The following is a 25,838-nucleotide window of genomic DNA, read 5'->3' on the forward strand; positions in this document are numbered from 1 at the left end:
ATGTATCACAGTGCATAAAACAATATTAATAAACCAATAGAAATTCTAGAAATATAATCACATTATCTTAACTTATAACATTATAAAAATAAGAAAACAAAATCCAATAAGTTAACTCAATCGGATAGACGGACATAAAGATATATTTCAGATATTTTATTACCGTCGGATTGATAAACGAATCAGATAATAATCAATCGAATATAAGATTATCATCTTCATATTCAATTAGTTTCGAACGGGTTTGGATTCTCTTAAACGGATACAAACATGGATTAAATACGCATTTTCGAATATCCATTGACATCCTTACCAACGGGCTTAGCGCTCCCGCCATAACGGGTGGTCCTCATACTTTTCTATTTTCTCTCTTATAGATACAGCATCAACATGCACGCAACCATTCTTCAACGTTCACATATTAAAAAAACTGAGTTATTTTTGAAACCTTTTGGATTGCAGATCCAATAAAACCCAACATTGGGCTTCGTTGTTCAAGTCCATGTTACTATGAAATTAGCATCCCTGGCGTGAGGTTGGAAACTAGTTGTGATTCATTTGGATTTTGGACCACCCCACCGGCCCACCCTTATGTAAAACCCTAGCCTGAATCGGTGAAAATGACTGAACTGACCTGATATAACTGAGTCGAACTGATCCTTATTGGATCAGCTTCGGTTTGGTGTATTGTACACTTGAAACCAAATTAAAATCAACTTGAACTCAAAACGAAACCAAATCATGATAACCCGAAACTTATTATAACAAGTGTATTTTTTTACCATACTTTTGTATGGATATGTATATGTCAAAACGAATTCAAACCGTCTCGAAACCAAACCAATCCTATAACAAACCGATAAAAACCTAAAACCAAACTAAATCGAAACCAATTGAAACTGAAGCTCCCCTTGTTGGTTTGGTTTTGAATTCACTATTACCACATTAAAATCAACTCAACCCAGACCAAAACCGGCCCAAACCGATCGACCTACACCCCTACTTCCTCGTATGGTCAACGAAGACGAGCTGTAAAATTTCGAATCCAACTTGATAACTATTCCTGTTGATCCTAGGCATGCACATAGGCCGATGCATAAGGTGCATGCATCATGCATCATCATTGACTAACCTCAACATATAATTGAAAAACAAACTATCATTAGATCAGCGAGTTGACTCGGATAAGATTGATTGGTTCCATTTCTAATTTTCTATCACTTGGTGGACAGGGAGGGTCCAGCTTACTTATCAGATTTGAATACTACTATACCATACCTCCATTGTGCTATTCGTGTTACCAAAATATGCATGAATTAGTGTGATAACGCTTCAATTCTTCTTCTCGATGTTTGAGGAAGGGAGGTTTTAGGATCCACAACCATTCACGGAACGTGCGGATCGATGTTTACTGCTGGTCTCCCTCTCTCCCCTCCCAACTCACCCTCTTACAAGTTTTTTGGTAGAAAGATTTCTATTCATTAAAACTAGCTAGAAAACCTTTCAGATGGATTTTTCGTCAATCATGAAATGGAATTTGGTCAAATTGTCATGAATTTATGATAGTGTCTTTCTAACTAGGGAGTCAGCTAGTATTGATCCTCCTAGAAATATATTGAGAATATCATTAAAAAAACACAAAAGGATAAGTAATATATGCAATCACCAGTTGAACAAATAAAGGGACATTTATGTCCACTCTTATGATATAAGAACCAATTTCTTAGAGTAATATCCACAAATACAGGCAACCCTTTTTTGTCATGCATACAAAACAAAAAAAAAAACAAAAATGGTCAGACTGGGTCGGGCTCAGTTCAAAGCTTCAACCCCGGCCGTTTCTGGCCCTGACTCAAGGTCCAAAAATTCTCAATAATAACCCGCCCTCAGACCAAAATATTTCAACCTAGGCCCTGTTCGATGGCTTGGTCCCACATGTCCAAACTTGAACCCGTAATATCATTATACTTTCATTTCATTTGTGAATATCATTATACTTTCATTTCATTTGTGAATATGCCCTTCAGATACCTTTTCTTGCATTGTCATTGGAAAATAGTAAAAGATATTGGCTCTAGCTAGTTGCTTTTCACTTGGTTGGAGGTTTAGGGGGAGGGGGGGGGGGGATAGATGCCATATATCATTCCTATTGCCTGAAAAAATTCTCAAGTACTTAAACTTTAATTGTAGGATTAATCGGGGTAATGCAGTTACATCCTGCTTCTACGGTTCTACCATAGAAAACTCTTAAGAATCAGATTCAGAGAAGTCTCAGCAAACGAACGAAAAGAATGCCACTAGTTGGTGAAGTGTTTTGAGTAGAGCTAGCACTGGTAGAAGTCCAGTTGTAGAGGGGGACAAAAAAAAAACCAAAAAAGAGAAATTATTGTAATTCATAAGTGAACCTTCACTCTACACACCTGGTTTAGTTTACAATCGACAATCATTTCATGAAAACAAAAAAACGTTATATATTATACAACCCGTTTCGGTAGCTTATGATATAACATAAATGTAAATATGTAGTTTGAGTATAAAAGAAGAATAGAGGACATTAAAACCTCTAAATTGCATTCTGAAGGCTCTGGAGATGGATTCACAACTCAGGCAGATCAAAGGAGCTCCAGTTATTATCATTTACTGGGTTTGAATGAAAGTTTGCCTGATCTTCGGCTACTGATTCGAACCTCTGCATGTTCGTTTCCTGCCATGGAATATTAGAGTTCGGCAATGGAGGTGGAGGAGGACGAGAAGGATTCGACCAGAACATGTCTTGGACGACCACATCTTCAGTGGGTAATGGTTGCAATCCATAACCAATACTCTCCAAGCTCATAAACTGAGGAATTCTTTCTTCTTGCTTATGATTCATATCGAATTCGCCTATGAAAACTTGGCTTCCACCAACACTCTCTTCTCGCAAGAATTGGAAATGTGGATCAGAATTTGGTTCTAACGGCGCCGGTGCCGGGATAGACGGATTGAAATACCTAGGCAATTCAGGCATTACAAGTCTAGCCTCAGACTCTGCCGGTTCATGATTCAAGAACTTAGCATATAACAGTGCAAGATCGATGGTGGAAGCATCTGATCTTGTGGAGCTTGCATCTGATTGATACAAATTCCCAATTGAATCATTTGAGGGAATTTTCGAGAGCATCATTAATGAACCCCCATAAGTCGAGTTGCTTGATGATATCCTCACCCTCCCTCGACGATACTTCCGGCAACCACCGCCGATCGGAACATTACGGAGGGATCCACCTTTAGTCCAATACCTTCTACAATTCTTGCAGAAGTAACGAGGTTGTGTCAAACTGTAGTTGTTGTAGTAACAGAATTTGGTGTTGGAAGAATCACAACGAGGACAATTGGGAGCTAATTCCACATTGGCCTTCCATTTCCTATCCATTACCAGTGGCCTTGGAGGGAGAGGAAGAAATCCTTCACCACCTTGTGTCAACATCTATCACAATAGAAGAACTCTCTATGCTTTCCACTTGATAGAAGAACCCTAGCTAGATAAAAGGAAGGCATGCATGGATGGTTTATATGTGCATACGTGTGCATGCATGTGGGGACTACTCACATGTATGGGTATGCGTGTTTGATTGCATCATGGATGGATATGGGGTTGATCTGAGATTATGAGAAACAGATCCCCTAGTGGGTAGTTTGGGTTCCGGGATCGTTAAGGACGAAGGGAGGGTCAGGGTAGTGGTCCCGGGGTGGGGAACAACTCCGTAAGCGAATAAGGGGTGTCGGTGTTCATGAAATGTGTCATGAGGAGATTGGTGGAGAGGAGGAAGGCATCGAGAGGCACAATCAGGTTTCCTTTATAGAGCAGACAGCATTAGCTTAACTTAGAGAGAGATTTAGATTTAATTTTATTTAAATTTTTAGTTAATTAAGTTGGAAGCCCACGAAGGGAAGATTAAGTGTAGTAAACTGTTTGGGAACTTGGGAGCTCTTGGATAGAAGTGACGTAGGAAATGCATTTCCATTTCCCGGTGCACGTGCAGAGAGGTTACGTGTCTCACGAGCGAACCACTCCGGTTTATGGATGTCGTGGATACAAGTCACCCTCGAACTGGATGAACTTGGGCCGTACAAAACTTATGGGTTTAAGATTAAAAAATTTTGTAACTTAAGGGTCAGCGCCTTCAACTCCTCTCTACATTTATTTTTCATTCTAATTAGTTCTTAGTTTTTTTTTTTTTCTTCTTCTTTTGAAGGACAGATTTTCTTGACGGCACGGTGAAGGAAAACCTAGCTACCATCCTAGGTCTTAAAATATCTTCTATTTACAAATGATGGAACATACCTTTAAGTTGTGTGATGCCTTATAGGTACAGATTGAATGTACTAATCACTACATATAAGGGTAATAAATTCTTAAAGGAGAGGTAATCATTTTTTAGACTGATAATGTGTTTGATCTACACAAGCCATGCAAAGAAGTTTATCAATTTTATCAGTTTTTTTTCTTCTTCGAATTTGGTCCAAATGGTCTGTCATATTGTTCGATTCATTTGATTTTGATCTTTTAACAATTTCTAAAAACATAATCAAATACCAAACCGATAAGAAGTTCGATCATTTCATCTAGTAGGAAATAAGTCTAATAATAATAATAATAACACTTTTTATTTAATTTATATTTTTTTATTATGGGATTTGCTATTGATATCTCCTAAGGTGTCAAATAATTTGTAACTCCTTATTTTTTTATGTTTTTAGTATATTTTTATTTTGTCATTTTATATGTGAATTAAAAATTATGAAAAATAATGAGAAATTTTAATAATGATATAATGATAAGTGGCTTTTAAATTATTTTGAAAACCTTTTTTCATCTTTAACTTAAAAAAAAGATAACAAATCCTAAATACACCGAGATGTAATTTAGAGAGTCGCTTCCCTTTCATTATACATGGTGACCAGGTGAGTACATATATCACCTCATAATAATAATATAATAAAGATAAAAATAAAATAAAATTGAACACAACTCTATCACTCCGAATAAAAGCTCACTTATCTAAAATTGTATAGGATATTATATTATATATACGCTAAAACTGTTTATTTCATTTTTAAATTGTATGATTTTAGTTAAAACCGATTACTGCAACGCATACTAACATCATTTGTTTTATTTTATGTTTTTTTTTTTTTGTTGATAATAACACTTTATTAGCGTTGGAACAACGTTCCAGACCCATCAAAGTACAAAGGAAGAGAGATGATATCAGGGGGTGGGGCGGTCCAAAAGAGATCCTGCTTAGAAATAGAGCCCAATTTCGCCAGAGTCTGCTACTGAGTTTGCTTCGCGAAAGGTATGCATGAAAGAGATGTGGTGGAAGCTTTGGGCTAGCCTTAAGCAATCCTCCATGATCGTTGCTATCCTCCATGGAGCATTAGTTGACTGGTTATTTAGAAGCTGCACCACCCGCCAATTATCACTTTCAATAGTGAGCTTATTGTAACCCTTGGCTAAGGATATTTGCATAGCTCTACGAACTGCCAAGGCTTCAACAACGATTGCATAGTTTTTCCCAATTTCGATTGCAAAACTGCATATAAAACTTGAGTTATGATTCTTGCAAACTCCTCTAATTCCTGCTTGTCCGGGATTGCCTCTACTGGTTCCCTCCACATTGAACTTCCACGTGTCTTGTGGAGGGGGAGTCCAATGAACCCACCGTGTAGTCCTTGGAGATGTTTTATTTTATGTTTACCGTTTGAATAATAAAACAATAATTAACAACAAAATCAACAATATTAATAATGAAAGTAAAAGAATAGTTAGCTTTGTAGAGGCGGTGATTATGAGGCTTCTCGGATCATGGGCTAAATTTTCTTGGATCACGTAACGTGAAGATTTCACAAACCATAGGCATCCATTGGATGACTTCCGAGGCTGAAAGCTTCGAATGTCATATCTTGATGTACTGCTACAGTTTGCTACAATTGCTGCTTTGGTTTCCAAATCTCAAACCAAGATTTGCTACAAATATTTAGGGAAAGAGAGCGGTACCTGGGCACGTTGGGTGCGCTGCCCCAGACTCAGGGGTACATAAAATGACCGTTGTGCTCCTGAGAAATTCCATCTTTCCAATTTCCATGGAGGTACGATGGTCATTTTATTTATTTTTTTTGAGAGTAAATATGCGACAATCTTTTTGAATGCCTCAAAGTTTAGGCATAGGGGCAGCGCAACGTATGTGCTCAGGTAATGTTTTTTCTCCCTAATCTTTAATTAATGGGAGAATCCACGCTATTTGATCGCATGCGGTGATCATTACGCGTGGCCTTATATCTAGACACGTGCAACCAGTTAGTTTTCTTTTTCCCTTAATTAATATATAGAGAAAATTTTTCTATGGGGAAATGTGCCATGACTATCGCCCATGACTATACACAGTGGGGGCAAAAATCACCACCCTAGCCTTGATGAAAGGTGGAAATCCTACTCCTAAGATCTCCCATAGAGAATTTTTCCCTATATATTACCAAACATAGGGATATTTCCTTGTAGACGTATGGGTGCAAATACTAATCAGCCCAAAACCCTGTAGATTTGAACAGTTGTGATTCTTGAACCAAGTAAAAAGTAAGAACATTAGGTATAAAAATGTTTATCGATCGGCAGCAGTCAAAACAGTACTTTCTCGAATTAAAAAAATTGAATTCATGATGCTAGAAGTTGATCGATTCAAATACAAGAGAGAAAAAGAGCATCAAATGATAATAGGCAGTAGGTATAATCGATTGTATGTCACCGAAATATCCTTGTAGAAGTTGAAGTATATATGGATCAACAACACCAATATGCTTGCAAATATGCAATGCTAATTAAAGAGGTAATTCCTATCATGGTTAAATATGAGGCATAATAATATAGAATAATTCATTGTAATTATATTTAAAGAGGTAATTCTTATTATCATTGTTAAACATGAGGAATAATAGGATAGAATAATTCACTGTCATCATATGTAATTATTGTAGCCTTTGTGGGATTTATTTTGTTCTCATCACTTCTGTCTTCCTACCACTCTTAACCAGGTTGGTTATATAATGATCATTTGCAGTTTTGAAGCGGTATCATTTTCTTCTCTTTGCATGTTTCAATAGTTTCGGCGAACAAGTCTCCCGAACTATACTTTTCGGCATTGTGGATGAATTTGAAGCCAAGATCTAACAGTTTCTTCGATGAGTAAGGAATCGCCTTAAAGTTTTCATCCACACCATCAAACCTGTAGACAGTTACAAGTAGTTAGCATTTCAGTTAATTAATCCAATGGCACGCAATACCAATCCCGATATCATACCAATACCGTGGTGTGGACAAGGGGTAAAACAGTAAAAAAAAAAAAAAAAAAAAAAAAAACCATTGTTTAAAGAAAAATCAGGGATAATTTTGTCTGATACAGTCGATCCATGTTGATACCATGTATGTCGAAATCGTATCAGTTTTGCAGGTGACTGATGCCCAATCCGATTGATACCGTGCACTGAAACCATGGGTATAGCTATTGGAGTGATTCCAATAATTACAAAGATGATATATGTATGGGACTTACTGAGTGGGTACGCTATACTCAGGATATTTGTCCTTCAACATCTTTCCAAGTTCAAAAACTGTTGAACAATGAGATGAGCAAATATATCTTCCCTTCGCTCCATTGTGCTCCATCAAGAATATGTGAGCATCACATAGGTCATCCAAATGCACAAGTCCAAGTTGCTTTATGGACCAAAAGAAGTCCATTAAACCTGTAAAAGAAAAAGATCAAAAAGTTTAACATGAGTGGGTACATCTCTCTCTCGCAAAACAGTTGTGGAGTTTTCCACGCAACAATCAAACTACAAAAAAGAGGTGTCACAAGCATAGTTAGTTAAAACGAGTTCGGGAAAAAAAAATAGTATTTGTTATTGACAGGTTTATAAAGGATTTGAATCTGAACGTAATGATAAAAAAAAATCAGTTAAATACTTAAAGGGCAGGGGATCACTATGCTAGTGGTTTGGGATGCAGTCCCTCCACCCAGTCAATAGGAGTGTAGGAGAGGGTGGAACACGATTTATGTAGAGAGACCAAGTGTCAAGAAGGAAAGAGAATGTAAGAGCAGCTACGATCTTGCCAATTTAAAGATCATTTTCCTATTCTTAAGAAATAACAAAAAATTTGAGAACAAAAAAATACGGGACAAAAATATGATAAATGCACTACATATCTAAAGGTTGGAACAAGTTGATGGGATCCCCCTTTTTACGTCTCATGCCCTCCCATGTGGTGAAAATGGGGATGCTAAAAAGGAAAGGGAGGGGATAGATCGAGCCCACAATTCTCATGGTCCTGCCAAAATTGCAACCCTAATTAGTAAGGCCTGGAGAATTTTGTAGTAATATAATGCAGGGAAAAAGAAGGCTGCTTGATCATGCCCCCCTACGCCCAGACACATAGGTGGTGAAATGACCATCCCGATAATTTATTAGCAATTATGATCCCCATTTTTTTTGTAGAAATGAGACAGCGAGGATGAAGATAATGAGATATAAATCATACCAAGCAATTGTGGAATTGCTAATGCCAAGCTTGGAGGCATGGTTGGTGTGAGGACTGGCCCAAGCACAAAAGATGGGATGATGGTGATGAGATCTATGTTGTTCTTTGTGGCAAATTCCCATGCAGTTTTTTCTGCCAGAGTTTTGGCAATAAAATACATCTGAATACATAGAAAATGAGTGCAATATTATTGAAATATCCTCAAATAGTTCAATAAAACATAATAATAGGCATGTGTATATCACCAATTAATCAATTCATATAGTAAGTTCAATGAGAATATATTTGCAATTATGTATATATATAATGGTAAAACCAGAAATTGTATGGTTCTATGAGATTCTCTCCATGTGTTGTTTCACTTATTTGGGTGAATCCCTAAATAATGCTGTTGATTTTTATTTATTTATTTATTTTTTTTGTCAAATGCTGTTGAATTCCGGGTTTGGATAGTTGGGTTGGGCCATAGTACATTCCTGCCAAGATGTAACCTAGGGCGCCAAGCTTGAGATTTTAAATGAGCTTAATTTTACAGACCGCTATCATAGGCCCAAGGGCCAACCACACTAAGACCATGGACTTGATCCATTGGACTAAGCAAAGCCTATGATCTAGAACTTTCTACCATTGTGTAGGAAGATTAGACACTCGTAGAGGAATATTCTAGAATCCATAATGTTCTAGAGAATGCTGGTTGTATATGCTAAGGAATATAGGAAGCTCTAGAATTCTCCACTTAGAAGGTGGAATGTTCCAAGTCTTTTGGTTGAAATGTTCTTAACCATTAGATGAGGGACACGTGTAAATATCCTAGCCATTCATTGTACCCGGCCTTTGGTATCTATACATAGAGCTGGCTTGATTTGGCCAAGGTGCTAACCAAGCAACGAGTGCAATAGAACTCTCATTCACACAAATTCTCTAAGCGTACACTCAAACTCTCTTCTGAAGTCCCTCAAGGTGTGGAAAAGCTGACTTAGTTCTACAAGAATGCTAGCGCTGGCACAGTTGGCTCAGCAAAGAGTGTAACGCTAAGTTGATTAATTTGTAGCTCTAATGAAATTAAAATTACGAAAACATATTCTTTTAGGTTTTCTTCTATAAAATATAAGGGGTGTTGTTCTCTGTGCCACAGTGTAAGCTACGCCTATCCACATGGTGGTGGGCGCAATGACCACCCTGTTCCCCTGCATAGGCTACCCATGTGCTTGGGCACAACCTGCGCTACAGCACAGAGAACATTCTCTCAAAATATAAATAGAACATAGCAACGCTTGAGAGAGAGAGAGAGAGAGAGAGAGATGCTAACCCATCCAGGCATCATTTTAGCTCTGCAGAAATCCACATCAGTCCAGCAACTCTCGTCATACTCAACAGGTTGGTATTGTAGAACATCAATAGACCCTGTGGACGATGTATAAAGAAACCTACGAACAGTTTTTACCTTGATGCATGATCTCATGATGTTGAGCACCCCATTCACTGTTGGCTTTATCATTTCATTCTGCCACATTTTTAAGTAAAAGGGTAATCCAAACTCCCACAAAAATATTTAAACAAAAGGGTAATCGAAGATTTTTTTATTTTAATTTTCTTTGTACAACACTAATTCATTTTCGTGAGGGGTAAAAAAAAGGACAAAGTTTTCCTCCAGTCACGTGGGTTTACCCACCATCTCAAGGTTCACAAACCCTTCCTAAGGTTTTAGTATGTTAATACTCTCCAGATATCTTTTCCCACCCCTCCATGAATGGAATCTCATTTACCATGATTGGAGGAAAACTCAATCAAATAAAAAAACCCTAGACTCTACTAAGCAAAATTAACCGATTGTGAGAGAATGTCCTTAACAACAAAATAATTAGTGAATGAAAGCACCTTCTCTCTCTCTGTCTCACCTCGGGATCCTTAGTAAGGAGTTCCATTGGTGAGGCAACATGGAAGACTCCAATGCATCCATCGAGGACCTCATCGAAGCTTCCTTCATCAATCAAATCAGCCTTCGACAAGGTTAGGTGTGCTTTAGCATTCGGAAACTCTAACAAGTGTTTCACTTTCTCCATGTTTCCTGCAACAACCAAATCAACCACAAGGACTATTAATTCTAAAGAAAGAGGTCATCTCTCGTAATTTGAAATTGGGAAACACGAGGAAATGTCGTAAAGGGCCAAAAAAAAAAAAAAACATTACCAGGATCTCGAACGGTTGCCCTCACAGAATAACCCTTCTCAAGGAGCTTCATAACAAGCCAAGAACCAATGAATCCAGTGGCCCCTGTGACACACACTGTAGAACTTGCTGCTCCTTCCATGGCTGATGGCTCTAAGGCTCTACCCCTTCTTGATAGAAAAAGTGAATGTGTTTTGGGCATATTAATTCTCATTTTATAATTTTACTCATTGGTACGTGCCACGTGCATTGAACGGCTACAACTTTATTTCAGTTATAATTTTATTTCTTCAAGTGTCAGATTTGGTCCAAACGTTTCATACGAGTGTCTTGAGGGAAAATTATCCTCTTCAATTCCTAGAGTGTGGCAGTGTGGCAGTGTGGCAGTGCGGCAGTGCTAGGAGGAGATGTCCATACTAGACAGCTTTTGCATCCATCGATTTAATCTCATTGATATGGATTGTTGGATGCAGCAGCTGCCAGGTGTCAACATCTCCACCTAGCACTATCGATGCCACACTTTAAAAGGAATTGAAAAAGATAGGAATGGTTGAATCACTTGGTCTAGTTATTGTGCATGGATACATATTTGGCTGTGTTAGAAAGATGAGAATTTAATAGAAAAGGAAAATATATTATGGCAAAAGGAGTTTTAGGCAGCGGGACAGCTCATCTAATTCTTCCCATAGAAGGAGGTGAATTCATAATTTTAATACATAGTTGGAAAACTAGGTTTTAACTCGGTGAGTCACCCAAGTCATGTTAAAATTTTGGAAAATCTGATACATCCAAGTCAAAATAAGTTTTGGTCTTTTTATCCGAGTCACCATAAATTCAGTGAGTCTAATCATTTTTCTAAAAGACAATCAAACCAATTTTGTTAATTGCGTGATTCAGTTGACGTTTTGAATGAATAAATCAATAAATGTATAATTTAAAAATTTATAACTTCCAAAGAGCAAGCAATTTTGTTTATGAATGATGTTTGCTTTGAGTAGGTATAAATATGACATTGGCAAGCTTTCTAACTTGCAAGAGGCAAATTATGTTATGAGATTTATAAAATGAGTCATAATCACATATGCTTATATAATTAAACATGTATGCAATGATATAAGCTCAAATTTCAATGAAATGTGATTCCCCTTTATTTTCTAATCACATAATGTTTAATTTTATGTTACATCATTATGCCTATTGCACTCTTGGAATCACATAATGAAACATTAAATTTGGAGTTGTCAAACGTTAATTGGTCGCATGGTTCTCACGGTTAGACATAGGACTGTGCAAATTACTGCTCAACCCTCAGTGAACTACAAAATCCCATTTCGTCAAGTACCTCCTACATGCACTCTTATTGGGTCCCGTGCTGGTGCAGGATTTACATGACTAGATAGTGATCTCTTGCACTAAGAAATAATAGTAATAATAATGGGAACCAAGGAGCAACCCAGGTCGCAGTTAAGGCATGTAGCCAAGGCCCCAACAAAGACTTGCCGAAGCTTGCACACCCAGCTGCCTGGGGCATCCCGGCCTCCCTTACGTGACCTCTTTCTCCCCCAAACCCCGCGGTGTATGCCTCTCTGATGTAGAAACCAATAGGTGAAAGTGTGAAACCTACTTTCCCCCACTGCCTTCCCTGTTCTCATGGGCCCCCGCAAGTCGCCATGCTAAGGAACCTTCATAAAGCATCCACGGTGAGTACCATGTGCCCGCGAGCAGGCGAGGCACATTCCTTTCTGACCAAATAAAGTAAAAGGAAATTTCCATAATACTGAAAATCGTTTTTTTTCCCTAGCTGGATATGTATTATGGTTGACAATAGTAGAAGTAAGTCTACCAGGGTTGAGGCAGTTATATGTTCAGTTCTTGACCTAATGAACTTGTTGCCATATCCTATTGGTTATTTCACAAGGGAGGAAAAGATACCACAGAGTTTTTGAATAAGCCTTTCAAACATCGTAAGAATCTTGAATTGGGAGAAAGGATTACAAAACCCTACAGACAAGAATGATTCCAAAAGACAAGTTCCATAAGAAAAGGGATCTGAATCCTCTACTTCCGAGCTGCCCCTACTTCGGTGCAATCCCAAACATAGCAAGGCGAAAAAGACCGCTTTACCCCCACTCGGGCAAGGTGCTCGGGCAGGGGTAAGGCGATCTTTTCGCCACCTTGTTGTGTCTGAGGTGCACACGGCAATAGAAGAGCCTGACGCAAAAGAAAAGATGGAATCTCAAAGCCAAAAACTTTTCCATGGAAATTCAAATACCATTCAATTCCCTCTCCTATTCAATCCACGTGGGCTCTAGTAGACCCCATATGTATGACATCATTTTCACACCCCTCATTGATTAATGTGCAAACTCCTTACACTGCCCTTGTAGTAAACACTCTCCCTAAATTCTTTTATGATTGCCCTCTTACCAACAGCCAACAGGAATGATTCCAAAAGATAAGCTTTATAAGAAAAGGGATCTGGATCCTCTACTTCCAAACTGCCCCTATTTTCATGCGCCCCACACCTAGCACGGCGGAAAAGATCGCCTTACCCCTGCCTGAGCTGCCCGTACTTCCATGTGCTCCATACACAGCAAGGTGAAAAAGACCGCCTTTGTGTGTCTGGGGCGCACACAACAGTATGGGCAGCTCAGCAATAGAGGAGCACGCAAAAAAAAATTGGATCTCAAAACCCAAAGCTTTTCCATGGAAATACCATTCATTTCTCTCTCCTATTCTGACCACGGGGGCTCCAGTAGACCCCATATGGATGACATCATTTTCAAACCCCCCTAATTGATTATAGTGTGCAGACTCCTTACATTGCACTTTTAGGAAACCCTCCTAAATTCTTATATGATTGCCCTTAGGGCTGCAACAGGGTCCTGATTGTCAGTGCCTACATTGCTTTCCTGCCTTCATTTTCATTGCTGTGCCTTTGCCAATTACTGCTGTTCGTGGCCTTGGTCTGTGCATTGCCTTGCCCACATTCAGTAGATGAATATCATTTAAAGCACTGAATATCGTTTAAAGCAATCAAGAAAAAGGAGACTCAAATAAAAAAGTAGAGGGGGCATACATTTGAGATGTGCACTAAATTTGACATGTGAATTACTCGTGAAATTTTCTATCTATCATACAGAATGATTAGATCATCATTCCATGTGGCAATAATAGGTGACCAACAAACTGGCAGAGCCAATGACCTTTCCAAATAAATAAATAATGAATAAACAAGTAAATAAATTCTCATACAGAATTTAAAAAGAATGGCAAACATCCATCTATCCATCTATTGAAACATAATGTACATGGGTACAAAAATTAGGAACACAATACATGCATGACCAGAAGGAAACATTGGTCGCCATTCCTGGGTGGATGAATCTCCAAGGGACTGACTTGACCTTACTTCCACAGTAACAAGCAGAAAAACTGGCTGCGAGCACATTTTACACAAGGGGAAACATCCTCTGATCACGTTGCTATTGTTGGCCTAGCCGATCCTGAGCAGCCAGAAGAAACAATCAAATTTTCTGCACAAGCTAGTGAAAGTGATATGACCCCCAAAAAAAAAAAAAAACACACCAGGCAAAGTTGTATGTAAGTAAGGGTGTGAGGAAAAAGAGGCCTTTTGATTTTTGCATGGTTAATTATATTATGTTTTTCTACTTGCTCAAGCCAACACTAAGGAGTAGAGATGAAAATGAAACAGCAGTAAGGCCCCAACCCATTTTCTGGCAGGAATCATCATGTTTCATACGGTGTATAAATAGTATGTGACCATAATTCTGTAATGACACATAGCTATCCAGCCTATCAAAAATCAACATTACGACAATTTTTTAACTAAAATAATGCAAAGAAATCATTACATACAGTTGGCACATGATCATGAGGTAAATCCTCCCCCCCCCCCCCCCCTTTCACACCACCACCCAAAAAAAAAAGGACTAAAAGCATAAAAGTTGTTCAATTTAGCAAATTGTTAGATAGTTAAAATTGAGGCAAACATTTAAGAGTTAAATATAAAATACATGCTACTAACCCATGTATGATTCTAACATGTGCCCCTATATTCTCATACTTCCCAAATGTATTGACTGGCAAACTTGGGTTTGGATTGAAAGTAATTGTTTGCTTGGCATGAAATTTTAAAGCAAGGCAATGGGATTTTTATTGTGAATAAGCAATCAGTCATTACCTTTGATGACCTCATACGAATGTTGTATCTTCATTGAAAAAAAAAATTCCTCTGCCAACTAAATAGTAGGAGAACAAACAGAATGGTGACAAGAAGAAAATTTAATCTAGTAACAGAGAAGGATCATACCTGAAGCATCTCCATTAATTTTGGGTGTTGCTCTAAAAGCTGACAAAGTTTCTCTCGGTCACTCAACAAAGACTATAATGAAAGGCAAAGGAAAATTAGAAGGAGAAATGAAAAATGATCAAATGCATAACAGAGTTATCTTTATACGGGTAATATCGAACAAATACCTGAATCGCTTCAGGAGAACTAAAGAATTGCTGCAGTGACATCCCTGAATCATGATGTTGTTGGGATGAATTATCACCTTGCTGGTACAAGTTTTGAGGTTGTACATGTTCAACTTCTTGTTGCTGAGGTTGTGAAAGGTGTTCTGGAAGTTGGGGTTGATAGTAAACAGGAACTGTAGAAATATGGGGCTGAGGCATCTGTAGTGGCTGCAATTGCACTTGAATAGGGCTCTGTAGCAGAGACACCCCATGGTCTGATTGCTGTTGTGAAACTTGAGGTGGCCTAATGTGCTGAGGAGGATGGAGTGGACGGCTTGGTTGTGGAGGTTGCAGTGGTTGTAACTGTACACGAGGTTGAGCCAACAGAATAGAAGGCTGACTGGTTACGTTATGTGGGAGACTAGACAAGTTTTGGCCCTGTTGCTGAGTTGGCATACTGCTAAAAAAATTTCCAGGCACAGATGCAGGCCTATTGGCCAGCAACGGTGGTAAAGGTGGTGGAGGTGGTGAATAAGAAGTCATAAGGCCTCCAGATGCAGAAAAGTTACTGGATCGAGTATCACTTAAAGGTATGGCAGATGTCAATGGAAGCTGTGTAGTTCCAGCACCAGTCTGACTGAACCCTGATGGCTGGGAACTAGACTTTAAAGATGATTGTGTAATGGATGTAGTTGAATACGGTGGAGGTGTAGGAGGAAGCGGAGGTTGTCTGCTAGATCCACTAGAAGTGATGATTTCCTCAGGTAACCTACTTGAAGAAGATGCAGAAGCCCACAAATACTTTGAATCCTGCATATAAGAGGGAGAGGTTAATTGTGTGGAATTGCTGTTAAATGCAGATATATGTTCTGTTTGAAGTCGAAATTTATAGAAGTGATTTACTGATTCTGATGAGCTAGCAGAAGGTAATAGCAAGCGAGCACCAGAATTGTGAACAGAAGGTTTGTCTTCTCTTACATGGAAAGTTGGTACAGCATTGAGGCCACTACCATCAAATGCTTGCAAAGGATATCCTGTTGAAAGTGGTGGCAGCAGATCTCTCATAGAGTGACCAAATGGAGAAGAATGACTTTGAAGAGGTTCAGCTGTCAGCGAGGGTATGGAGACTATTGGTGGAAGGGGCAATGGAGGTAGTGGGGGTTGATTCAGCAGTGGTTTCTGTTCATAAGATGATTGAGATCCAGTTGCTGAAGTAGTGTTAAGAGGTTGTTGAGGACTGTCCCTCTGATAGAAAGTATGCGGTGGTGCCCTAGAATCACCTAGTAATTGCACAGATGGAGAGCCTTTATTATAGAAAGGTGTAGGAAATCCGGACATGTTTGCTGTTGCAGCAGAATTGAACCCACCAGAAGGCATAACCGGAACAGTATTTTTTGTCTCATCAGATTGCTCCTGGAAAAATGGTTTCTCCCCATTTGGCCCCATGTACCTAACTGAAGAAACACTCGTTTCCCAACTCAATCGCATCTCAGATCGTGAAACTGACCTCGCAGAAGAAAACTCACTTCGTGTATTTTCATCAACATTGGATGTTGGGGGTGTACCTTGGTGAGAAAACTGAATATTTTCATTTACAGTACTTTCAGTCTCTTCAACAATTGAATGGGGGGAATTTTCTTCAGTTATGACTGGGGCAGGCTGCAAATTATCATCTGGCTGGGGAAATGATAATCTATCATCCAATTCTGTCTCCTCGTCATCAAACACAATATTTATTTCCTGCAGATCATCATCAAGATCTGCTTTCAACTGCTGAGATCTATTGAACTTCTCAGAATCAATTTCATTCTCAGGAGGTGCATTTTTGTTTGGTGCCGCTGGCTCCCCAACTGCTATAATTGCTGGATTTTGACGCTCTCTCTGTCTTGCCATAAATTCATCAACATGAATTGATGGAGGCCTACCACTGGTTGATCCTCCACGCTGTATTGAGCCTACAACATTTGAGGTGCTACTTATACCATCTGCATTTCTTTCTCTGGCAACATAGTCATCCACATGCATAGAAGGTGGCCTGCTGGTGTTTGGCTTGCGTTGTCGAAAGGTATCCCTGCGAGTAGGACCAGAAGAGGCAGCTGGAAGCCCCAATCCCCGCAAAAATGCATTCGGGCCAATGACCTCTGAACCTGAACCTTCAACCCTGGAACGCCTATTGGAGCCTTCTATTGATGCAATTTTCCTCTTTACAGGAAGAGCTGGCAGTCTATCAGATGAAGAATCGGGACATTCCCAGAGAAACTTGTCTGCAAATCCCCCAGAAAAGCAATCCTCAACCTTTTCAGCATTACTGTCAGACTTCCTCATCCGTGGCAGCGATGACCCAACTTCATCACTCAAAACGCTCTTCATTGTTAGAGAAGGAAACAACAGATGAGGTGAAAGTATTTTTGAATGTACTACAACATCAGTTGTTGATGGAGGAAAACATTCACCAGAACAGATATCATCCACCTTGAATGAGCCAATAGGCTTCTGCAGCAATGACAATATTGATTTTGCGTATTCCACAGTCTGCACAGTGCATAGATAACACTGTGAGTTAAATTCAGAAAGGAAGCATGAAATGGAAAATCAAATGTATAATAATTATACCTGCAATAAAGTGGTTTTTAGATTTGAAGCAACTAATCTTTCATCCTCATTAAACCTTGTGTTTAACAGAATTATCAGTGCCTCTAAATCCTTGGATTTCTTTTGGGGAAAATCATCAGTGCCGTCAAAGTCATGACGAAGCCCAAAAAGGCATTTCAATACAGCAACTCTCTCCATGTTAAAACTGATCAACAACAAAATTATTGTTGGATGACTTTGAGGAGAAGCAATTTAACAACATAAATCTCATACAAGATGATGTACACATCATAAAATCCAAAACTAAATTCAAGATGCAGATTCTCTAAAAGTAATTGATTCTCTAGTTTGCAGATAGAAATGGTTTCAGACCAAGGCAGTGAATGATTAACTAAAAAAGAAAAAACTGCAAACTAACCTAGAATGATACAATAGGAAAAGAAGTCTCTTGATAGAATTGAGATTAAACTTATCAGCATACCTTTTTGGTTGGGTGCACTACAATTCAATAGGAGACTGGAATTACAGAAAGAATTTATCAGTTAGAGCAGGAAAACAATTTACCGAAATTTCAACGAAATCACTGATATATCAGTTTCGCAAGCAACCAAAACAAAGTGACCTTTGAAATTTATATGCGGATATCTCTGAAATTTACCAAAATTTCACTGAAATATTTTGGTTTAGGCAAGGGTAGAAATCTGACCGGAATCCGAAATTTTTAACCTTGGTAGAAGTAACTTGAACAATTCCAAGATTATGTACCTGAGAGACCCACTGACCTAACCAAGTTCCAGGTGGTTGAATTGTTTGTGGCTCACACCTATTTGGTAGTTGTTACCTTTATAAATGATTTTTCTGGTCAAAGTTGAGTATATCTTAGAACTAAGAATGAAGTCTGTCAGGTGTTCAAGACTTCCCACAAAATGGTTACTGCTCAATTTCATGCAAAGGTAGAAGTCCTCAGCAAAATCAGGAGAGAAGAACTGGCACTAAACACCAAAGCCCTGATGCTTTAGATGAAAGTCTGGCAGGTGTTATAGTCAAGTCATTCACACCAAAACCAATATTATAACCACAAATCATTCTGTGTATAAGGATTCAAGACCCATAGCAAGACTTTCTAATGAATAGTTATAGCAGGAATATGCAGACAACTGACAAGCTAAAAGGTGGTGAACTAGGTTTCATTACCTTCCTTTTATAGCCATAAATTTTGCTTCCACTTAAAGGTTTCAATTTCTCATTCTTATGGACCGAGTCCTCTCATGGTAAATTGCCTATTTTGTGATTCCTAATTTTCATCTCATCACCTCTCTCATGGAATAGTGTTGATCTCTTGCCTTTCTCAACAAAACCTATCTTACTTACAAAGGAAATAGACAGAAAATAAATCTCCAAAATCATTGTGTGCTAGCCAAACCATTGGTTAAGGAATACAAGTGAGCCAGCAATGTAATCTCCACAGTTTTTGGAAACCTTGATATTTATGCTGTACCACAAAAAAAAATAGAGCCAATCAAAACTTCAGGGCACAAAATAAAGATTCTAATGGTGGGTTCCTATCAAGAGCTAATTAATTCTCAACTTCCATAGGTGATTTTGGGTTGACTCCTCTAACCGAGGTTCAGGCTCTTATAAATCTAACAATTCTTTGGACAAAAGGCCACATGGAATGCTGCAAGAATATTGTTGGTCGAACCGTGAGTCAGAGAGAGGGAATAAAATAATGGAATAGTTTGTATTAATGATAGAAAGACTCCTCTATTTATAATAGAGGGGAAGTTACAAATAATAGAAGCTAGGCGATGTGGGACTAAAACCCACATAACCTACATAAGCTAATAACACTTAATAATATAAAAATACCCCCAAAAGGACCAGAATACCCCCACGGTATTCTGGAGTACATTATTCTAACACTCCCCCTCAAGCTGGATTATACAAATATTAAAGAAGGAAGATCCAGCTTGGACTAAAGAAAAAACTCTCACCATAACAATGCTAACACTCCCCCTCAAGTTGGCACATACAAGGTACTAATGCCCAACTTGAATAAAATGGGAAAAAATAAGTTGTAGCAGAATCCAACTTCAAGATTAATGCAGCTCCCAAATAAACCTTCAAGAACTTTGAAAAAAAAACCTTCAAACTTGGACAGACATGATCAGCAAACCAGGACTGGAATGTCTTCCAAAAAAGGCAGCTTTCAACGATCTTCAATAGCTATCCAGTGATGAATCTCAGATTGTCATAATAACATAAAATCTTGAAGTTAAATAACTAGAGCAGCAAGCCGCGAAAACAAACTGAATCAGGCAGCGGGAAAAATACTGTACCAACCTAACTGAAAGTCCTCAAATAGGCAACAACCAAATATCTTCAATACTCTTCAATACTTCAATCTCCCCCTTACGACAAACTCAACCCAATAACAAAGTAGATACCCATTGGCAATGGTGAAAACTCTGATCTTCTATGTATTGCACCAAGTGTTTCCTGCAAGTTCTGCTTCTACAATGTCTGCAGGTGTACTGTACATAATCCCCCCCTCACGTGTAGTACACGTGGACATAACAGAGATGATGTAAGGTTTAAGGGAAAAAATGTAACTTTCCAGAATTTTCCAAAGGTGCTATGGGTAAGTAAAAAAGGAATGGCAAAATTGTAATTTACCAAAAGTTTTCAAAGGTGTTATGGGTAAATACCAAAGGTATGGGATATGAAGGGAATTAGAATTATTGAAAGGGAACGGTGTTGGAAAAAAGGATGGCATGGCTGTAATTTGGTGGGATCCACTTTTAAATACAATCCAAGCCAAAGGGCAAACTGGTAATAAACCAGAATTTTCAAGGGTCAATTGGGTAGTCAAATAGGGGAATGTATTAAAAGATAATGGCAGTTCCGTAAATAACCAGAATTTTGTAAGAGGCCCGTGGTAAATAAAAAAATAATGGATCAAAGAAACATTGCAAATAACATAAAGTTGAATAAGTGATGGCATTCTGGTAAATATGGTGAACAGGTTAAGATTCCTTTAAAAAAAAAAAAACAAAGAAGGCCATAGGGTGTAGGAGTAAATAACTTCAAAAAATAAGGGTAAAGTTGGAAACTCAAATAAGGTAATGATGGCACATGATGACATGAAATTTTAGAGAGTGGCTTAAGTGAAATAAAGAGAGAAAGGAGGGGTAATAATTAAAGGTAGGGTAATAGCATTAAATACCAACAACAAAGAAGCCATTCGTAAAAAGATACTTCACTAAAACAAATAGAGAGGGTAGGGGCAAACTTGGTAAATAGGCAATAAAACAAAGTGGAAACCGTGGAACCTGAAAAATAAGGTTTAACCGAGAAGATGTTAGAGACCTTCACGGTACCAACTAGGGGAACCTTCACCTTCAATTGCAGAAAGAGCACCTGGGGCGCAAAACCAGAACCAAGACAATGGTGGAGATGGAATATCGCCAGCTTGAAGTCGTATCTTCCTTCGAAAGACACGAAGAAATACTTCAACAAGTCTTTTCTTGTAAACGAGAAACAAGAAAGAAACCACAACCCTCTCCTTCTTCGATCAGCAAATCGACAACCTCTCCGGCTGAGAAATCCGCAAACGATAGCATCAGTCGATTGCACTGATCGAAGAAAAAATTAAGAGAAAACCCGCAAGGATAGATCATAATCAGTGGAAGCGGCGAAGAAATTCTGGGAACCCAAGTATTCAGCTCTCCAGGATTTGGAGCAGCATATGAATCCCCAAACTGTAGGATTTTCGGCAACAGCAAGCGATGCAAAATATCAGTCATCAGATTCTTCAACCTTCCAACTCTTCACCAAGGCGGAAAACCCATCAACAAAAAAACAAGTAACGATACTGGTAGTGGCTCAAGAGCCAGATCTGAAACAGAGTATGATGAAGTAATCGTAACCAGAAAAATTCCCCAATTGATACAACCAAAGGAACCGTGGGTAGAACAGAGAGATTTTCTGACCCAAATAAAAAGTGAGCCCAACTTCAATCGATTCCAGCAAACGACAGTAGCAATAGAACGATAGCTCTAAACTCCAGCCCCTCGATCAACGGCAAATCGAGAAAAAAATTTGCTGTACCTTCAACAATAGATTGGTTGTGGGAGGGCAGCAACTGAATCATTGGTTTAGGTTTTCCTCATTAGTGCTGCCCTCTTACAAGAAAAAAGAGGCTAAAAACCTGAAGAAAGAGAACCCGAGAGAGAGAAAAGAGGAAGAAGTCGATCGAAGAAAAAGAGGGGTTTTTCTTTCTTTCTAACCTAGATCAGACCTGCTCTGATACCATGTTGGTCGAACCGTGGGTCAGAGAGAGGGAATAAAATAATGGAATAGCTTGTATTAATGATAGAAATAAATAGAGGGGAAGTTACAAATAATAGAAGCTAGGCGATGTGGGACTAAAACCCACATAACCGACATAAGCTAATAACACTTAATAATATAAAAATACCCCCAAAAGGACCAGAATACCCCCACGGTATTTTGGAGTACATTATTCTAACAAATATAAATATTTCTTTGTACCAAATACCAGAAGTGAAAGTTATCAATTGCATTTAGAACTATATCTAAAAAAAAATTATATTTGAAGCTATACCTTAGTCAAATAGAACTATATCTAAAGACCTCAAGTTTAATAGCTCAATGTTGGATGAATATGAATTCGAACACAGTGGGCAGTTATTTCATACAAAACTAAGATGGAAACAAGCGTAATCACAAAGAATGACATCTGATTCCACCACATAACTAGATTCATCTTATACAGTAATTTTGCACTGAAACCAGTCAGCAAGCAAACAAGGTCAGAAGAGAATTACCAGTGATAAAGAAGAGAACTCACTTTTTACCTTCCATGCAGAGAAATAGAGCACCTGAAAACAATTCCCTTGCAGCATCAATAGCATAGGGAAACAGACCATCCCTGCCATCAATTGATCTCAATAAGTTTCTGCAACAATACAATAGAGGTGGATGCCTAATCGAACCAGATTCATCGAGGAGAGTATCATTTGCATCGCCTTCATTTCTCATTGGTTCAAGATTCTCAAAAGTAGCTCGGAGCTGTGCAGAACTGGACATAAAAGCACTTCTACCCTCACAGAAAGAAGCTAATTCTTTAAAAGTTGTTAAACAAGCAACTAATTCCCTTCCAACTGGTAGAACCTGGAAAAGAACGAAGAATGATCTCCATTTTGAAATAAGAAAAGTGAACATCCCTAAACTAGGTACCTATAATAAGAATGACAGAAATCAAACAGATAATAAATGGTCAAAACCTTGGAGGGGAAGGGGCAGTTGTGCTGTAGTGGAAATGGCATAGCAGAAGCGCATAAAACCAGGATTTCTCTACAATCTTTAATGCCCGTTCTACAAGGGGGTTACTACCAGCATAACAAAATGAACAAGCATGATAACTATCCAGTTGGTTCTAATGTCTTAAAGTCTCTGTTAATCTAATTTGATACAAGGAAACCAAAAACCTTTAGTTTTTTAGCCTTTGTAATGTATTCGTAAGCCGGTTCAGTATGGATTTCAAAATTGTGCTATTTCTAGTATAATTGTCACGGTGTCCAGGCGATCCTAAGCGTGGGAGGAGGGAAAAAATCAAGGCGACACCACCAAGGCGTCGCCTAGGCGACCAAGGTGTCCTTCCAGCAAAGGGCATCTAGATGCCTAGGTGCACCTTGACAACTATGATTTCTAGTAGAAAACAATTTGTATCATCATTGGCATCTGATCTTTCATATAATTTTCTCGTCTCACACCATTCATCTTCCCAAAATCTTATCTGATCTCCATTTTCTACTTCGAATGTTGTTGCATGTGCAACCAACCAAAACCTTACTGAATTTTTAAAAAAAAAACAAAACAAAACAGAAATAACAGTATAGAAGCTTTTTCTATTAACCAAAAAAAATGCCATAACAGGATGATGCATTTTCCGGTTACAAGTTCCATACTTGGATATAATCATCCTATGCCAAAATTTTCTGCCTTTGTTGTCTAACTTCCACAACCAGTCACCATGCAACGCTTAGACCACCAAACCCTTTGGCCAGTAGACAACATTTCACTTCTAATGAAACCCCCTTATTTCCATAAAGAAAATATCTTTGTGAATCTTCTCCTTTGTTGACAACCAGAAATGATACTCATGATTTGTCAGCCTGACACCAAAAAACTGAATATTCAATGCATTCTTTTAATAATTTGTTCCATATTGCAAATCTAGGATTAGCACCAATTGAAGGGCCAGGTAGAAGGATAGACCCTAATGAACATCCCAATTGGGAGGCATTCTCTTGTGGAACCTTGACGGCTTGACCTCAGTTTTGCCAATTCAGTACCTTTATTAAGCCTCTCTTTAACCACTAGTTGCCTTTAAGCATCTCAAAAAAGCTCCAAAATGGAAAACATGATAACTTGAAGGCCCCAAGAAGACTAGCATCATATCTATTTTGACATTGTGAAATAATAGGCAAGCTGTAATGTATTGATATGCATCTCTCCAATACGAATCGTGCTAGGCTGATGAGTTTCTAGAAGCCTAAGGGATTAGATTCATAAACTCGATTCAAACCAGAATCACAGTGAAGGGGAAAAGACCAGATTTAGAAGAAATACAATAAGTAACAATCAAAAGCTCAGATGGAAAAAAAAAAATCTAGTCAAAGATCACTTTAATGGTCTGCAATAACTCCTCATAATACAACTGAAATCAGATGATTAGATCTGGAGTTATGGACTAATCCTATTGGCAATAGGATCTAAAGTTTAGGGTTTCAGCACAACAATGTGACAGAAATTTAAAAGTTCAATTTGATAGTCAACAAAAGAGCAGAATAATGATCAAATATTAGATTTAATAAATGACGAAAATTGGAACAGTAAAAGAAAATCTGATATTCAAAACAAGTAGAACAAAGAATCCCACATTCCCACTTAAATTAGAACTCTAAGAAATCAACACCAAAATCAAAATTTGAAACCATGGATGTGTTTAAAATACTATACGATTCTCAAATCTTAAGTTTGATTTGAAATCTCAGATATAAACCATGGAGAAATTGAAATTCCAGAAAACTGAAACAAGGGATGCGCAGAAACTTACTTGATGTTTCTTTGGTTTTGATTGAATAAAGAAGAAGATAAAGGAAAAGAATATGAATCAGGAATCCCACCTGATCCTCAGAGTTGGCACCCCCACCAAGCCTTCTTTAGCATCTCACCAAGGGTCTCACTGCATCAAGTTTTGAATCTCAGAGAATATCGGAGGCAAAAGCCATAATTCATTCCTTGAATTTTCAGGTAGGGATGTAGCCCTAATGCAGTAGCGCTATCATGGCTGGACCGATCAGACCCAATCTGGAAACCCACACAAAGACAAAATGGTTCGAAAACTGACTTTTGGTCCAATGCATAGTTCAAGAACTTGCCGAGATCTCGGTAATTTCTCGATTTTTTCAAAAACCGAGACGAGATTGAAGGCAGAATTAAAAAGTGCACTCGAGTCGAGATCTCGGTTCGAGATTTTGGTTCGACCGAGATTTGGACCAAGCCTTAGTTTAAAAGGTACACATCTCGACCAAGACAGTCGAGATCTCGCAAAACTCGACTGTCTCGGTGAACTCGACAGGGAAGTGAGGGAACTATGCAAGTGAACTGATTTTTTTGAGGTTTTTCCACCTTGTTTCGACGGAAAACTTGCCAGAGACGTCAATTAGTTACAAACTTGCAAGATTTGTTACAAATCCTCTCAAGTTTGAAGAAATTTTGAAGGTAAACCATTTTTCCCCAAATCTATGGCAAGAGACACCAATTCCGAATATAGTGGCTATGGGCAGCTGCAGTCAGTACACTATGACCACAACTTCGACACTCGGAGCACTAGGTCAGGGTTTGTTGACGACCTATTCACAGTCCCAACCCAGCCATACATGCCTGATGGCAATAGCAGTGGATCAATCTCATTATTCCCATACCCTAGGAT

At 38.5% G+C, this 25,838-nt stretch overlaps 3 protein-coding genes across 3 annotated transcripts in view; all 3 read right to left on the reverse strand.

The window, feature by feature from the left end:
• Window positions 1–2,596: 2,596 nt before the first annotated feature.
• On the reverse strand, window positions 2,597–3,466 carry LOC122665235 (dof zinc finger protein DOF3.5). Its single transcript, XM_043861365.1, has one exon. The coding sequence runs from the start codon at window positions 3,464–3,466 to the stop codon at window positions 2,597–2,599; it is 870 nt and encodes a 289-aa protein (XP_043717300.1).
• Window positions 3,467–7,585: 4,119 nt separating this feature from the next.
• On the reverse strand, window positions 7,586–10,886 carry LOC122661531 (bifunctional dihydroflavonol 4-reductase/flavanone 4-reductase-like). Its single transcript, XM_043856952.1, has 5 exons — window positions 10,766–10,886; window positions 10,474–10,643; window positions 9,885–10,079; window positions 8,576–8,735; window positions 7,586–7,782 (listed from the first exon to the last, which is right to left on the reverse strand). The coding sequence occupies exons 1-5, from the start codon at window positions 10,884–10,886 to the stop codon at window positions 7,586–7,588; spliced, it is 843 nt and encodes a 280-aa protein (XP_043712887.1).
• A 3,005-nt stretch (window positions 10,887–13,891) lies between these two features.
• Window positions 13,892–25,838, reverse strand: part of LOC122661521 (protein virilizer homolog) — a 68,097-nt gene continuing 56,150 nt past the window's right edge. Inside the window, exons 23-28 of the mRNA XM_043856940.1 lie at window positions 22,689–23,011; window positions 17,837–18,020; window positions 16,202–17,755; window positions 15,245–16,033; window positions 15,078–15,149; window positions 13,892–14,250 (exon numbers count right to left, since the gene is read on the reverse strand). Of these exons, the coding sequence (XP_043712875.1) occupies window positions 14,230–14,250; window positions 15,078–15,149; window positions 15,245–16,033; window positions 16,202–17,755; window positions 17,837–18,020; window positions 22,689–23,011 (2,943 nt within the window). The 3' untranslated portion in view covers window positions 13,892–14,229. The remainder of the gene's footprint in view (window positions 14,251–15,077; window positions 15,150–15,244; window positions 16,034–16,201; window positions 17,756–17,836; window positions 18,021–22,688; window positions 23,012–25,838) is intronic.

This window comes from Telopea speciosissima, chromosome 1 (genome assembly GCF_018873765.1).
Source record: "Telopea speciosissima isolate NSW1024214 ecotype Mountain lineage chromosome 1, Tspe_v1, whole genome shotgun sequence".
Taxonomy (NCBI): Eukaryota; Viridiplantae; Streptophyta; class Magnoliopsida; order Proteales; family Proteaceae; genus Telopea; species Telopea speciosissima.

Bases quoted from the DNA above. Each gene is read 5' to 3' on its own strand.
- LOC122665235 (XM_043861365.1), bottom strand. From the start codon at position 3,466: ATGTTGACACAAGGTGGTGAAGGATTTCTTCCTCTCCCTCCAAGGCCA.
- LOC122661531 (XM_043856952.1), bottom strand. From the start codon at position 10,886: ATGGAAGGAGCAGCAAGTTCTACAGTGTGTGTCACAGGGGCCACTGGA. The intron at 10,080-10,473 runs GTGAGACAGAGA...AAAATGTGGCAG, and splicing joins TCCTTACTAAGGATCCCGAG to AATGAAATGATAAAGCCAAC. The intron at 8,736-9,884 runs GTTAGCATCTCT...CTATGTATTCAG, and splicing joins CTAAAATGATGCCTGGATGG to ATGTATTTTATTGCCAAAAC.